The sequence below is a fragment of the Lepus europaeus genome, chromosome 18 (assembly GCF_033115175.1).
Source record: "Lepus europaeus isolate LE1 chromosome 18, mLepTim1.pri, whole genome shotgun sequence".
Taxonomy (NCBI): domain Eukaryota; kingdom Metazoa; phylum Chordata; class Mammalia; order Lagomorpha; family Leporidae; genus Lepus; species Lepus europaeus.
Genome location: NC_084844.1, coordinates 5,166,389 through 5,181,023, shown reverse-complemented (window position 1 = coordinate 5,181,023; position 14,635 = coordinate 5,166,389). Strand labels below are relative to the sequence as shown.

Here is a 14,635-nt window from a genome sequence, read left to right as displayed (position 1 = left end):
TGGAAAAAGTTCTGGAAAAGGCAATAGCTGGGAGCTGGAATTGGGGTGGGAGGAGGGCAAGAGTCTGGGGTACTCCAGAGCAGGCATAGCTGTGGGAGGAGAGGTGACGCTTGCCGCAAGGGCCAGCTGGGATTCAGGTGTCTGGACGTACTGACTCCCGAGTCCCCGTGAAACAGCTGCGGGGCAGTTCAGTAAACCTGGCTCGGCTCCACTGTGCTGGTGGGCAGGCTCAAGGTGAGGTTGCCTAGGAAACGTACAAGCATTGGAAGCTGACTCAGAATGGACTGTGGGAAGAGAGGAGAAAGGAGCGGCACACGGGGCGTGGGTCTCACAGAGCAGGAGGGCACAGGGGTGGCGTGGCTGGTCCTGTGTCCTCTGGGACCTTGTTCACCCCACGTCCCCACCCCATGTGTGGTGCCAGGAGAGTGTGGTGGACTTGCTGCGTGGCCCATCCCTGGGAACGGCCCTCTGGTCAGATGTTATGTCCTTCCTAGCATTTGAGTGTTACAATAGTCTTTCTTTTGTGAAATGGTGGTAACAGGATATGGTTGGTTTTTTTCCTTCATGTCTTCCTAGGAACAATGAAAAGCTCTGTGATATTTCCCCCTCCCCATTAAAATATATATGTGGTTTGAAATCTAAAAGACGAGCATCCTTGAGATAACGGGGAGGGTGGTGGTGGGAGCGGTCTGAGGAGGCAGGGAGACTGCTGATGGCGCCGGGTAGAGAATCGAGCAAAGGTGAGTCAGAGAAGTCCGAGTAGAAGTGACAGTTAGCCATGTGGCTAAACTGCTGGTTAGGATGTCCACATCCCATATTGGAGAGCCAGGATTTGCTACCTGCTCCTGGTTCCTAACTCCAGCCTCTCACCATTAGCAGACCCTGGGAGGACTCCGGTGATGGCTCCACATGGGAGACTTGGCCTGAGGTTCTGGGCCCTGGCTTCAGCCTGTCCCACTCCTGGCCATTGTGGGTATTTGAAGAGTAAACCAGTAGATAGGAGCTCCCTCCCTCTGCCTCTCAAATTAACAATTTTTAAAAAAAAATTTAAAGATTTCAGTAGAGAGGGTTTTTTTTCCTTTTTGTTTTCAGTTTGTCTTTAATGAGTAGGGGGCTGTGCACTTGAATATTTTGACCTGGATGTAGCTATCCCTAGGAGACGAGAGAAGTGAGAATGCTGGAGAGGATGGGCCCGGGGAGGTGCAAGGGATGAGTCCAGCCTGCAGTGACACAGGTCCCCAGGGAGATGCTGAGCCCTGCCTGCTTCCCTGCAGGGCGACCCCCCCTTGGCCCTGGGCCTGTCCACCCAGAAGGCCCTCAGCATCCTGAAGGAACAGCTGGAGGCGGTGCTGGACGGACACCTGAGAGAACGGAAGAAATGTCTCACGTGGAAGGTGAGGCGTCTTAAGTGAAACAACTCAGGTGGAGAAGTGGCTAGCGCTGGGTGGGTTGGCAAAGAGGCAGGAGCGGGGTGGCGGGAGATGCCTTCCTGGGGCTGTAGGCACCCTGACCCACGGGCGGCGTGACCCCACGGAGGCCTCATGAAACATCAGGAAGAAGCCAGGTTCCGACCCTGCTTGCTGCAGCAGCCCAGTGGGTTGGACCCTAGCTAAGGTCAAAGGGAGAAGACTGGGCAGCCGTGGGGGCTGGAGAGAGTAGGGGCCTGCGAGAGGCCGCTCACTGTTGCCACTGGCCCTCCCCAGGAGGTATGGAGGCCTGGCCCTCCCCAGGAGGTATGGAGGTGTGGGGGCCTGCGAGAGGCCGCTCACTCCTCCACCGGCCCTCCCCAGGAGGTATGGAGGCGTGGGGACCTGCAAGAGGCCGCTCACTCCTCCACCGGCCCTCCCCAGGAGGTATGGAGGCATGGGGGCCTGCGAGAGGCCGCTCACTGCTCCACCAGCCCTCCCCAGGAGGTTTGGAGGCATAGGGGCCTGTGAGAGGCCGCTCACCCCTCTACCGGCTCCCCAGGAGGTGTGGAGGAGCAGCTTCCTGCACCACAGTAACCGCTGCTCCTGTTTCCATTGGCCGGGGGCCTCGCTCATGCTGCTGGCTGCGCTGCTGCTGCTGGGCTGCTATGGTGGCCAGCCAGCAGGGAGGTAAGCAGGGCGCCCCGGGCCCCACAGCAGCTCCCCCCAGGGCTCTGGGAGGGGCTGCCACCATGGGCTCCTGGGCCCTTGACGGAGACCCAAGGCCGGGGTCAGGGAGCCTGAACCAGACATTCTTTTCAGAAGGGACCAGGGTGGGAAGGGGTTGTCGGGGACCCTGGGGCCAGCGATGCCCTGTTAATATACCCACTGCTCTGAGCCAGCCCCGGGGTGGAGCTGGTGAACGCCTCGGCGCTGTTCCTGTTGCTGCTCCTCAGCCTGGTCCTCACGGGACGGCAAGACTGGCTGAAGCGTCGGGAGGTGGAGCGCAGGCTACGAGGGATCATTGACCAGATCCAAGGTGAGGCCAAGGGCAGTCCTGCCAGGGGAAAGGCTCCCTGGGAAGCGGTGGAGCCCTGAGGGCTTTCCTCACGTGCCCCAGCCCGGAGCCCCAGCACCTAGGGGCTGCCTGTGGTCAGCTTTCCAGAGCTGCCCTCTTGGGAGAGTTGGAAGGATGCTCCGCCTTTAATTAATTAATTAATTAATTGAAAGGCAGACTGATAGAGGGAAAGCGGGAGAGACAGAGATCTCCATCTGCTGTTTGATTCCCCAAATGCCTGCACTAGCTGGGGCTAGGCCAGGCTGAATCCAGGAGTTGGGAGCTCCACCCTGGTTGCTCATGGAGTTGGCAGGACTAAGCATCTGGGCCCTGATGCCCTGCCTACCATGCAAGCTAGCAGGATGCTGGATTGGAAGCGCGGAGTGGCCAGGACTCAAACCCGGCGCATGTGGGTTGCTAGAGTGGCAGTACCTCCTCTTGCACCTTCCTCTAGGTCTTCTGTTTACACAGCAAGTGAGAGTTTGTTCCGAAAGGAGGACCCTAGCCTCCGGGAGCTCAGAACCACCTGTGGCTCCCTCTGCTTGTCCGAGCCTCAGATGTGGCACGTGGCTTCCCAGAGCCTCTGCCACAGGCCCCAGCCTTCCTCAGCCTCCTTTCTTACTGTTCATCCTCCTGAGTCCAGACCCCTGGGTGCTAACCTGCCTCAGTGCCTGCGTCCCCCTGTTCTCTGCCCGGTGAGCTGCTCCAACTGACAAACTCTGGCCTGGTCCTCAAGGCCCATCCCAAACGCTCCTCCTCCGGGAAGCCATCTTAGATTGGCGGGGCGGCTGGTTTGCTCCCTCTCCTCACTGCCGCTTCACCCAGGTCTTTGTTAACGTCCTCAACAAGTGCTTGCCAGGCGTGCAGTTATCCGCCCCGTGCCTGGGTTGTGGCTCCTGTGGGGCAAGGACCGTGTCGCCTTCCCTCATCCCCTCGCAGGCCCTTGGCGATACTTGTGAAGTGTATTTGAACAGGAAGGGGTGCAAAGAATAAGGCTTCAGGTGTCGGGAGGAGGAGGAGGGTCCCGGGCTGCGTAGCGTTCGACACCGGGCCTGGGCGATGCTGTTGGTCTGGCGCTGGGGTGAAAAGTCGTTTCCGTTCTCTCCCTTCTCCTCAGATGCCCTCAGGGACGGCAAGGAGATCAAGTGGCCAAACGCCATGTACCCAGACCTCCACATGCCCTTCGCGCCATCCTGGTCCCTGCACTGGGCCTACCGGGACGGACACCTGGTCAACCTGCCAGTCAGCCTGTTGGTAGAAGGAGACATCATAGCTCTGAGGCCTGGCCAGGAGTCGTTTGCGTCTCTGAGGGGGATCAAGGTAGCCACAGCTGTCCTCCTTCTCAGGATCCGTGGTGGCAGCATCCGCAGGCAGCGGTGGTGGTGTGGGGGAGGGGCACCCCTGGGCTTGATCCTGCAGCCTCTGGCCTGTGCATGGGCTTTGTGGCAAGGCCTCCTGGGTCACCTCTTCCCCCTCGTGCTGTCCTCTCCGGTCCTCAAGCACTACGAACCCAGCCCTGCACAACTGTGCTAACAGGCCGCTCCTAGCCCTGGGAGGCATCTACACTTAGACTGGAGTGACCAGCTGGAACAGCCTCCAAGGGCCTGCCATCCCCACCCTCCTACTTTTTTATTTTAAAGATTTATTTATTTGAAAGGCAGAGTTACAGAGAGAGAAAGGAGAGACAGAGATCTTCTATCTTCCCAAATGGCCCCAGTGGCCAGGGCTCAGCCAGGCTGAAGCCAGGAGCCAGGAACTCTATCCAGGTCTCCCTCATGGGTAGCAAAGGCCCAACGACTTGGGCCACATTCCACTGATTTTCAAGGCCATTAGCAGGGAGCTGGATTGGAAGTGGAGCAGCCAGGACTTAAACTGGCGCCCATATGGGATGCTGGCCCTGCAGATGGTGGCTTAACTCCCTGTGCCACAGTGCCAGTCCCACTTTTCACCCCTTGCCGTCCTCTTGCTGCCCCAGGATGATGAGCACATCGTTCTGGAGCCGGGGGACCTGTTCCCTCCTTTCTCCCCACCACCCTCGCCCCGGGGAGAGGTGAAGAAGGGTCCACAGAACCCCCAGCAGCACCGGCTCTTCCGTGTCCTGGAGACCCCCGTGATTGACAACATCAGGTAGGGAGGCTGCCCCACCCCCAGCCTCTCCCCAGGGGATCCTGTGGGGAAGGCAGGGGCTGGCAAGGATGGCGCCTTGGTCACCCCCAGGCTTCTTAAGGACAGACATTGCCTTAGCCTCTTATGAGAGTTCTAGGGTGGGGGCAGTGCCAGTCGGAACTCAGGACAGTTATGGAGGTAGCCACAGCTCCTCTTCAGCCAGGGCTAGGGTGTCCCAGGACACTGGAGGACTGGCTAGTGCCCAGTGAAGCTAAATCTGGTTTAGAGGCCCAGGGTCCTTCCAGCGTGTGGGTTTCTGGCCTCTCCTGTTAGCAGGGCTCTGAGGGTCACCTCTCTCTGCAGATGGTCCCTGGACATGGCCCTGTCACGCCCAGTCACTGCTCTGGACAATGAGAGGTTCACGGTGCAGTCCGTGATGCTGCACTACGCTGTACCCGTGGTCCTGGTGCGTCATAGGCAGGCTGCAGGGGGCAGGAAAGGGGGCTGGACTCGGGGAGCCCTGGGGCCAGATCCAGGTGGGGCCAGAGGAGCGACGGGAGGGGAGCCGTGGAGCCTGGCTGCCTCGTAGGTGAGGGGCTGACTGCTCCGCTCCCCCAGGCTGGCTTCCTCCTCACCAATGCCCTGCGCTTCATGTTCCACGCCCCCGGGGTCACCTCCTGGCAGTACACCCTGCTCCAGCTGCAGGTGAGCACTGCCCCTTCCTCGCCCTCTCTGCAGCCCAGGGGTCCCCCGGGCTTCTGCTCAAGAGCGCCTCCTCCCCTTCCTTTCCTGCCCCCAGACAGCGGCCCCTCCCCACCCAGGGGTGGCCATGTGGCCAGGGCAGCCCTTCCCTCCCTGGGCCAGCAGCTCCTTGGAGCTGCTGTGTGGTGCGCCCCTCCCAGGTGAACGGCATGCTGCCCGTCCTGCCCCTGCTCTTTCCGGTCCTCTGGGTTCTGGCGACTGCCTGTGGAGAAGCCCGTGTCCTGGCCCAGATGAGCAAGGCCTCGCCCAGCTCCCTGGTAGGTTGTTCCAAGACGTCTGGCTGAGAGCGAGCCAGGGAACCGGGGGCAGAAGTCCAGTCCCACCTTGGGCTGTGTGTGTGGGAGGCCCAGGGACACTCCCTGGGCTAGGGCCCTCGGCACCCTGAGGAGCCTCCAGCCAGCCCGAGGGTGGGTGAACGTCCATGCTGGCCCTTTCCAATGGGTCAGGGCTGCCTGGCGCCGTCTACCACAGGGCGGGAGCCTTGCCCACGTGGAGGCCCTCACGAAGGTGGCTTTTCCCTCACTGAGGCTCGCGCTCTCTCTGCAGCTGGCCAAGTTCTCGGAGGACACCCTGAGCAGCTACACGGAAGCCACCTCCTCCCAGGTGCTCTGACCCAGAACAGGTTCTGCCCCAGGCCCCCGCGGCCTCCTGAGCTCCCTCAGGCCCCTTCCCAGAACCCTGGGGTTCCTTTGGGCCTCCAGCTGGACTCCTGGAAACCCCACCCCACCCCCATCTACCCTAAGCTGGGCCTGTCCCCTTAACACATGGTGCCATGCCCCAGACAAGGGCCTCTCTGCCCCAGTTTCTAGACACTGTCCCTGACTTTCCCACAGAGTTTGGCTCTAGAGCCCCCAGTGGCCTTGCCGACAATCTCCTTCCCCCTAGGAGATGCTACGCTGCATTTGGGGCCACTTCCTCAGGGTGATCCGGGGGACGTCGCCAACACTGAGCCACAGTTCCAGCCTGCTGCATAGCTTGGGCTCCGTCACGGTGAGCAGGGCCATGTCGGGAGGAGGTGCCTGCCACCCCGGGCCCCCTGTCTGGATGGGTCTGGCTTGTCCATCTGCCCATCCAGAGTAGCCCCCGGGCAATCTCCACCTATCTCCCTGCAGGTGCTGTGCTGCGTAGACAAACAGGGGATCCTGTCGTGGCCAAACCCCAGCCCGGAGACCGTGCTGTTCTTCAGCGGGAAGGTGGAGCCCCCTCACAACAGCCACGAAGACCTCACGGACGACCTGTCCACCCGCTCCTTCTGCCATCCTGAGGTCGAGGAAGAGGTACGACTCCCGAGGGCTTTACTGCGGGCCGTGCTGTGTGGCCTTGGAGCCTGGTCAGTGGCCTCGGGGAGGGTAAGGTTCAGGGGGGAGAGGAGGCTTCTGGCGCCCTCGGGCTAGGCATCTGAGCCGTTGAAGTGCAGCACTGAGGGCCCAGAACTGCCTGCCCAGCCCCCGGGCCTGCGGGCGTGTCGGGCCCCTGGTCCTAGGCCTGTGCTCCCTCCCTGTTCTCCTCAGCCCCATGAACGAGATGCCCTCCTGGCTGGCTCCCTGAGCAATGCCCTACACCTTTCCAACGAGCAGGAGCGTGGCGACCGGCCTGGCGATGGTCCCAAGCCCCCCGAGCCCTACCCTCACCACAAGATGTACAGCCGCAGCAAACACCCGTCCGGCTCCAACGTGAGCTTCAGCAGGGACACTGAGGGCGGCGAGGAGGAATCCGTCAAGGTGAGAGGAGGGAAGCAGAGCTGGCAAGCGGCCTCCTGGGCCCTCCAGCCATCCTGGCCTCCCTAGACCTGAAGGAACACGGACGTCACGGCCCCCGGCCTCCCAGCGTGGCCAGCAGGTTGACTTCCTGAGGCCTGGCCCGAGCCCTGTCTGTGACTTGGGCCCGCTCCCTCCAGCTCTCAGCAACGGTTCCTGGCCTCCTGATCAGACCATGTAAACGCTCAAAGCCAGGGCTGATCCCGATAGCATCCCCTGGCTGGAAAGAGGCCCTGCTGTCTCCTCTCTGCCTGGCCATCTCGTTCTCGGTGCTGCCAGTGCCATTGGCTCTAGGTGCTGGTGTCGGGAGTTAAGATGCGTGGAGGCGGGGCTTTGCAAGGGCCAGGGAGGGTGGGCATGGGTGCTGTGTATGAGGAAAGGGGTCCTTTCTGGGCCGGCGTTGGACAGCAGAGGGAAGGAGCCCTCTGCCTACCTCGCAGGACGGTGGATCCAGGGCCTGCCCTCACCCCCTCCCCACCATGGCTCTTGCAGGCCCAGCCTGGGACAGAGGGCGACCCCTATGAGGCAGAGGACTTTGTGTGCGACTACCATCTGGAGATGCTGAGCCTGTCGCAGGACCAGCAGAACCCCTCCTGCATCCAGTTCGATGACTCCAACTGGCAGCTGCACCTCACTTCCCTCAAGCCCCTGGGCCTCAACGTGCTGCTGAACCTGTGCAATGCCAGCGTCACCGAGCGCCTGTGCCGCTTCTCAGACCACCTGTGCAACATCGCGCTGCAGGAGAGCCACAGCGCCGTGCTGCCCGTGCACGTGCCCTGGGGCCTTTGCGAGCTGGCCCGCCTCATCGGTAGGCACTCACGGGGAGGGTGACTGGGAGCCCAGCCCTGACTCCTAATGACCCAGTCCCAAGCTCTGTCCGCTCTTTCGCTTCCAGTTGTCCCCTTCAGTCAAACACTGCCGTGTGTGAAAGCTGCCCCACGGTTGGGTGAAAAGGTGCCAGGCACCAGCCAGACCAGCGGGGTCCTCCCCGGGTTTGAGGGGAGCTGGAGGGCTGTGAGCTTCCGCCTGGGGGCCCCAAGTTCCTGCCCCTTGTCCTGCAGGTTTTACTCCTGGGGCCAAGGAGCTCTTCAAGCAGGAGAACCACCTGGCGCTGTACCGCCTCCCCAGCGCCGAGACGGTGAAGGAGACCTCCGTGGGGCGGCTGTCCTGTGTCACCAAGCGGCGGCCTCCCCTCAGCCACATGATCAGCCTCTTTATCAAGGACACCAGCACCAGTGAGCCGGGCTTGGTGGGGGGCCGTGCCCTGCCCTGCCCGTTTCTTGGGAGGACGGGGCAGATACAGGGGTCGCACTTGAGGACCAAGGCTGGGATGGAGGTGACCACGAGGGACGGGCTGTCCAGTGAACTGGGATCTAGTGTCTGCACTGCCGGCCCGCAGGCGTTCCCTCGGGGCCTGCTGACGTGAGGCCTGGGGCATCGCCTCTGTCAGGGGCTCCTCAGCACCTTGTCAAGGTGGCAGTGTGCAGCTGGTGGTCAGAGGGAGGGGCCCTCAGGCTTGGCTTTTTCTTTGCCCTGCCCACTCAGGCACAGAGCAGATGCTGTCCCACGGCACAGCTGATGTGGTCCTGGAGGCCTGCACAGACTTCTGGGACGGCGCTGACATCTACCCTCTCTCAGGCTCTGACAGGTGGGTGAGCAGCTCCCCGGCCTACCTGCCCAGCTCGCAGGCCTGTGGCATTTTGGGACCGCTCGTCTCACTCCCACCCTGCTCCCCTGGCAGAAAGAAAGTGCTGGATTTCTACCAGCGAGCCTGCCTGTCTGGGTACTGCTCCGCCTTCGCCTACAAGCCCATGAACTGCGCCCTGTCCTCTCAGCTGAACGGCAAGTGCATCGAGCTGGTGCAGGTGCCCGGCCAGAACAGCATTGTCACCATGTGCGAGCTGCCCAGCACCGTCCCCATCAAGCCGAGCGCCCGCCGCAACAGCTGGAGCTCTGACGGTACCACAGGCGCCTGCCCGAGAGGGCCGAGCGCTGGGGCTGGGCGCCACTGGGAGCACACTCAGGGACCAGGACGCCAGCCATGGCTCTCACTAGCTGGTGACTTTGGGGCCTCTCTTATTCCTTTTCTGTAACAGAAAAGCTCTAAACAGATACAAAGGTAAATGCTTTCTTGGGAGGTCAGAGCAATTGTACATTTATAGAGAGGTAACCTTTTCAGACTCACATGAAAGCCTGGGTCACCGACACTGTTAGGTGCAGGGACTCAAGCCCTTTCCCACTGCCACGCTGCTGCCAAACACACACTCGGGTCTTAGGAACCCAAGCGACTGTGAATGGAAGCTGAGGGTGGGGCCGGTCCTGGAGCCCTGGAGCAGGGCTGGGTGGGAACTGTGGCCACGCCGTGCCGTGGCTCCCTGGTGTGGCCACCTGACTGATGAGTCCCTTCATTGTCTTTTCTCCTGTGTCTTGGCCGTGTGTGCGCGTGGCTGTGTGTGTGTGTGTGTGTGTGTGTGGTCCCCTGGGGCCTGTGTGATCATGATTTGGGTGTGGCACCTGCGTGTGTGGCCCCGGGCTGCCTCCTGGAAACTGCCGGTTCCCGGGTGTCCTGGCCGCGTCCTGGCCGGCCTCTGTGCCTTGTGCCTGCCTGAAGAAGGGATCGGGGAGGTGCTGGAGAAGGAAGACTGCATGCAGGCCCTGAGCGGCCAGATCTTCATGGGCATGGTGTCCTCCCAGTACCAGGCCCGGCTGGACATCGTGCGCCTCATCGACGGGCTGGTCAATGCCTGCATCCGCTTCGTCTACTTCTCTTTGGAGGATGAACTCAAAAGCAAGGTGGGGGGTTCTCCCTCTGCTCTCCCTGCCCCGTTTCCTCTCGGGGTTGGGCCTGTCTGCTCATTGCCATCTACCTCACACAGGTGTTTGCAGAAAAGATGGGCCTGGAGACAGGCTGGAACTGCCACATCTCCCTCACGCCCAATGGTGACATGCCTGGCTCCGAGATCCCCCCGTCCAGCCCCAGCCACGCAGGCTCCCTGCATGACGACCTCAATCAGGGTGAGGGCAGACGCTTGTTTTGGGAAGGGGTCAGAGGTTTCCCCTCCTTGGAGCCTCCTTAGATCCACCCCCAACAAGTACATTCCCTTGGAAAATGGCCCTACAGTCCCTGTGTTAGACAGCAGTCAGTGGAGAGGGGTGGAGACCTGTAGGCAGGAAGTCCTGTGGATCTGCAGGACGTGGGAAGCCCCTCCCCCCGGAAGGCTGACCCCCAGGTGGGGGATGGGCTCTGCTCCCCACAGTGTCCCGGGATGACGCAGAAGGGCTCCTGCTCTTGGAGGAGGAGGGTCACTCAGACCTCATCAGCTTCCAGCCTACAGACAGCGACATCCCCAGCTTCCTGGAGGACTGCAACCGGGTACAATGGCAGGATCTGTCCCCTGCACCCCTGGAGTGGTGCCCAGCTGGCCCAGGGACAGAGAGGAGGGAGGAGGGACAGCAAGTGAAGGCAGATCCTGAGTCTGAGGCTCCGTCTCTGCTCGCGCCAGGCCAAGCTGCCCCGGGGCATCCACCAGGTGCGGCCCCACCTGCAGAACATCGACAACGTGCCCCTGCTAGTGCCCCTCTTCACCGACTGCACCCCTGAGAGTGAGTGCTGTGTCTGTGAGAACTCGGGTACCCGGCCCCTTCTGCTGAGCTTGGCCAGGCTCCCCCTGGGCTCCTTGAAGGAGATATGGTGTTCCCATGCACGGAGTGGAGAAACCTGGGCTGGGGAGTCGAGTTTGCCTAGAGCTGTGGGCTCGCCCACACTAGACAGAAGTGACAGTGTTCCCGTGGGGTGGGGTTGTTCCCACGAGGAGCCTGTCTCCCGCTGCCTCCTGCTCTGCTGTCCCGTGGGTGTCTGCCCTGAGTCCCCTGGGGTTCCACCTGCCTGACTCCCGTGCCCTCCCTGCTGCCCCCCAGCCATGTGTGAGATGATAAAGATCATGCAGGAGTATGGGGAGGTGACCTGCTGCCTGGGCAGCTCGGCCAACCTGCGCAACAGCTGCCTCTTCCTGCAGAGCGACATCAGGTCAGGCGGGCCCCTCGCACACCGACCCGGGCAGGCCTGCATGGGGCTAGGGGTGTGTCCTCGGCTCGCCTTGCCCTTGCTGGGACCCAGGCACCCGGCACGGTGGGAGAAGAGGATGAGTGCCAGTCCTGTGGGAAGAGGAAGGGTCTCTCCCGAGTGCAGCTGATGGGTGGGTCTTGCTTCCACAGCATTGCCCTGGATCCCCTGTACCCATCCCGCTGTTCCTGGGAGACCTTTGGCTACGCCACCAGCACCAGCATGGCCCAGGCCTCAGAGGGCCTTTCTCCCCTGCAGCTGTCAGGACAGCTCAACAGCCTGCCCTGTTCCCTGAGCTTCCGCCAAGAGGAGACCATCAGCGTCATCCGGCTCATCGAGCAGGTGGGGGTGGGGTGGGGGTGGGGCGCAGCACCTGCCTGGGGCAGCCTGGGGCAGCCAGGGGCGGAGGGTGAGGCCTAGACCATCAGCATCATCGGGCTCATCGAGCAGGTGGGGGGGGGGGCGCAGCGCCTGCCTGGGGCAGAGGGTGAGGCCTGGGTCCCCTGGGCCTTGTGCCCTTGCCCAGCAGCTCTCCCCGCCTTCCTTGCAGGAACACCATGAGCTCGTGGCCCTCAGCTACACTTGTCAGGGAGGCCTGGGCCCTAACCTGTCCCTCTTGGTCCACAGGCCCGGCATGCCACCTACGGCATCCGCAAGTGCTTCCTCTTCTTGCTGCAGTGCCAGCTGACCCTTGTGGTCATCCAGGTGAGCGAGTCAGTTGTGGATCTGACGAGGGAGGCGGGGTAGCAGCGCTGCCAGGGTGTCCCCGGAGCCTCTGTGAGGCCCTGAGGCTTTGGCAGGTGCCCCATTCACAGGGCTCTCCCCAGCCCCAGCCAAGCTGTGAGCGTGTGTCCAGGCACGGCGCAGGGCAGCCAGGGGCTGCTAGGGTCGTATTATTTGCCAGAATCTAATCGCGGTTCCTGGACTCTCTCCTTGACCAGTTCCTTTCCTGCCTGGTCCAGCTGCCCCCGCTCCTGAGCACCACTGACATCCTGTGGCTGTCCTGCTTCTGCTACCCTCTTCTCAGGTGAGGGGCCACGCAGCCCGTCTCTGCCTGGCCAGGCAGCTGGGGCCAGACGTTCCAGAACGCACGGCGGCCCAGGGCTCTGGAAGAGCCACGCAGGGCCCATCTGCTGTGGTGCAGAGGGCACTGAGGAGACTCCCTGGTCTTATTCCGTCGCCCCACCAGGCTTGACCAAACTCCCATGACTCCCTAGCCTTCCCCCATGAGATCTGGGGGACAGCAGCTCAGTTTCCATCTCTCTACCCAACCTCTGCTTTTCAGCATCTCTCTCCTGGGGAAACCCCCCCATAGCTCCATTATGTCTATGGCCACGGGGAAAAACCTTCAGTCCATCCCTAAGAAGGTGAGCTGGGCCTCTCGGGGAGGGGTGCCAGTGTGTGCAGGGGGCTGAGGGTGGACCTGCGAGGCTCCGGGGAGCCCAGCATGGGGAATTCCACCACCGGAACTGGGAAGCCAGCACTCGGCTCCCGGTCTTTGCTCACATCCAAGAGGAGCTGGTGGTCAAGTTGCTGGGGCGCAGCGGCCGCTCCTCAGCGCCCCCATTCATTCAGAGCGTGCTGAACCTGTGAACAAGCCGGGCTGGGCGCCAGGCCAGCGCAACGGCCACCCACCCGGCAGTGACGGCTGCCTCCTCCCCAGACCCAGCACTACTTCCTGCTCTGCTTCTTGCTCAAGTTCAGCCTCACCATCACCTCGTGCCTCATCTGCTTCGGCTTCACACTGCAGAGCTTCTGCGACAGCTCCCGGGCCCGCAACCTCACCAACTGCTCCTCCATCCTGCTGCGCAGGTGGGTCCCGGCCCGCGCTGCCCCGCCCTCCCGCCTGCTGCTCCCCAGGCCCACGGAGCGGAGCCTGAGCCCGTGTCTTGCTTTGGCAGCGACGACGCCAGGGCTCCAGCCTGGTTCGAGGACTTCGCCAACGGGCTGCTGTCAGCTCAGAAGCTCACGGCTGCCCTGATTGTGCTGCACACTGGTGAGGGGTCCTCCCTGGGGTGGAGGCTGTGGGGGAGGGGAGCGAGGCCTGGGGCCGGTGGGGAGCCTGACACCCTGCCCCACCCTCATTCTTGCCAGTCTTCATCTCCATCACCCATGTGCATCGTACCAAGCCCCTGTGGAGAAAGAGCCCCTTGACGAACCTCTGGTGGGCCGTGACAGTGCCTGTGGTGTGAGTAGCCCTGACAGGGTGGGCACTGCGGGAGGAGGGCCTTCTTCAGGGCCAGGATTGAGGGTGCCCTCCTTGAGCTAACTGTTGTGGTGAGAAAGCTGGGAAGAAGCCAGAAGTCTTGGGGTTCATGTGGGGCCACCCCTCTTCCTGCAGCCTGCTGGGCCAGGTGGTCCAGACGGTGGTGGACCTGCAGCTGTGGACGCACAGGGACAGTCATGTCCACTTTGGCCTGGAGGACGTGCCGCTGCTAACATGGCTTCTGGGCTGCCTGTCCCTGGTCCTTGTGGTGGTCACCAACGAGATCGTAAAGCTGCACGAGATTCGGTGAGCTGCCGGCAGGGCACTTGCCCCTGGGCTCCCGCGTGTCCCCTTACCTTACCACCCCGTCTTTCCCACCCCTGCCCTCCCACTGCCACTGGTGTTCTGCTCCTTGTCCTCTGGTGAGGGCCAGTGCCAACCTGGACGTTCATCTCACCAGGGTCCGTGTCCGCTACCAGAAGCGACAGAAGCTGCAGTTTGAAACCAAGCTGGGCATGAACTCTCCCTTCTGAGCCAGCCTGGCAGTCCTGGCTGCCCCGCCCCTTGGGGCTGCAGCCGGGCCATTTCTGAGTCTGGAGGATTGGCACCATGAAGGTTCCAGGGTTTGCTCTCGTGCCCTGTGGCGCTGGAAGTCTTCCTGACCTCCAGGGCTTGTCCTGGAGGTGACCCGCAGTGGCCCCGGCCAGTCATGACCACCCTGACTCTCCCCTGGGCACTCTTGAATGTCTGACCTCAGCCTTGGTGGGGGGCCCTCAGGCCCCTCCCCCCTCCCCATTGCCCTTTCTGAAGAGCAATGGCTGCTGCCGTGGGGGGAGCCGAATGGGGCGGTGACACATCCTCCCTGCCACTGCTCATCCCACCTTCCTGCACAAGGCCTGGGTGTGGCCCTGAAGACCCCTCTCCCTGTGGGTCTCAGCCTGGGCCTGGAGTTGGAGAAGGGCCCCTCACCCGAGCCCCTTCCCGTGCCTGTGCTCAGCCGGCCCCAGGTCCCTCTTGGGGATCGGGCCCAGGGCTCCTGGAGCCCCAGCCCTCGTTCTCCTGTGCGAAGTTTCTATTGGTGTATATTTTTTACTGGAAATGAGCCTTTTAGGAACGAATGTAGACTGGTTTGTATTAAAACTTGTAAATTGCTGAAGAAAAACCTATGGCTGGTCCCTGAGGCAGCCACGGAGGGGTCTGCCCCCTCCTCAGGCTGTGGGGGCTGAGGGGAGTCCCTCCCCGACACCTCCCTCCTTCCCCATCGGTGGGTGGCCCCGG

General features: G+C 62.3%; 1 protein-coding gene across 6 annotated transcripts in view; it reads left to right on the top strand.

Moving 5' to 3' along the window:
* TMEM94 (transmembrane protein 94) overlaps positions 1 to 14,611 on the top strand; it is a 38,429-nt gene extending 23,818 nt beyond the window's left edge. The window contains exons 3-32 of one of the 6 annotated variants that reach the window (XM_062175271.1): positions 1,275 to 1,394; positions 1,969 to 2,096; positions 2,363 to 2,445; positions 3,581 to 3,783; positions 4,439 to 4,590; positions 4,933 to 5,035; positions 5,188 to 5,274; positions 5,472 to 5,588; positions 5,878 to 5,934; positions 6,217 to 6,321; positions 6,444 to 6,608; positions 6,843 to 7,052; positions 7,581 to 7,896; positions 8,150 to 8,323; positions 8,634 to 8,736; positions 8,830 to 9,047; positions 9,700 to 9,881; positions 9,965 to 10,103; positions 10,346 to 10,461; positions 10,592 to 10,691; positions 11,007 to 11,115; positions 11,304 to 11,493; positions 11,779 to 11,856; positions 12,093 to 12,178; positions 12,437 to 12,518; positions 12,815 to 12,963; positions 13,053 to 13,147; positions 13,246 to 13,339; positions 13,493 to 13,663; positions 13,818 to 14,611. In XM_062175271.1, coding sequence (XP_062031255.1) covers positions 1,275 to 1,394; positions 1,969 to 2,096; positions 2,363 to 2,445; positions 3,581 to 3,783; positions 4,439 to 4,590; positions 4,933 to 5,035; positions 5,188 to 5,274; positions 5,472 to 5,588; positions 5,878 to 5,934; positions 6,217 to 6,321; positions 6,444 to 6,608; positions 6,843 to 7,052; positions 7,581 to 7,896; positions 8,150 to 8,323; positions 8,634 to 8,736; positions 8,830 to 9,047; positions 9,700 to 9,881; positions 9,965 to 10,103; positions 10,346 to 10,461; positions 10,592 to 10,691; positions 11,007 to 11,115; positions 11,304 to 11,493; positions 11,779 to 11,856; positions 12,093 to 12,178; positions 12,437 to 12,518; positions 12,815 to 12,963; positions 13,053 to 13,147; positions 13,246 to 13,339; positions 13,493 to 13,663; positions 13,818 to 13,890 — 4,005 coding nt within the window. In that variant the 3' untranslated portion in view covers positions 13,891 to 14,611. Of the gene's footprint in view, positions 1 to 1,274; positions 1,395 to 1,968; positions 2,097 to 2,308; positions 2,446 to 3,580; positions 3,784 to 4,438; positions 4,591 to 4,932; positions 5,036 to 5,187; positions 5,275 to 5,471; positions 5,589 to 5,877; positions 5,935 to 6,216; positions 6,322 to 6,443; positions 6,609 to 6,842; positions 7,053 to 7,580; positions 7,897 to 8,149; positions 8,324 to 8,633; positions 8,737 to 8,829; positions 9,048 to 9,699; positions 9,882 to 9,964; positions 10,104 to 10,345; positions 10,462 to 10,591; positions 10,692 to 11,006; positions 11,116 to 11,303; positions 11,494 to 11,778; positions 11,857 to 12,092; positions 12,179 to 12,436; positions 12,519 to 12,814; positions 12,964 to 13,052; positions 13,148 to 13,245; positions 13,340 to 13,492; positions 13,664 to 13,817 lie in introns of all 6 variants that reach the window. The other 5 variants (XM_062175272.1, XM_062175269.1, XM_062175273.1 and 2 more) reach the window with 5 other exon arrangements.
* Positions 14,612 to 14,635: the final 24 nt, after the last annotated feature.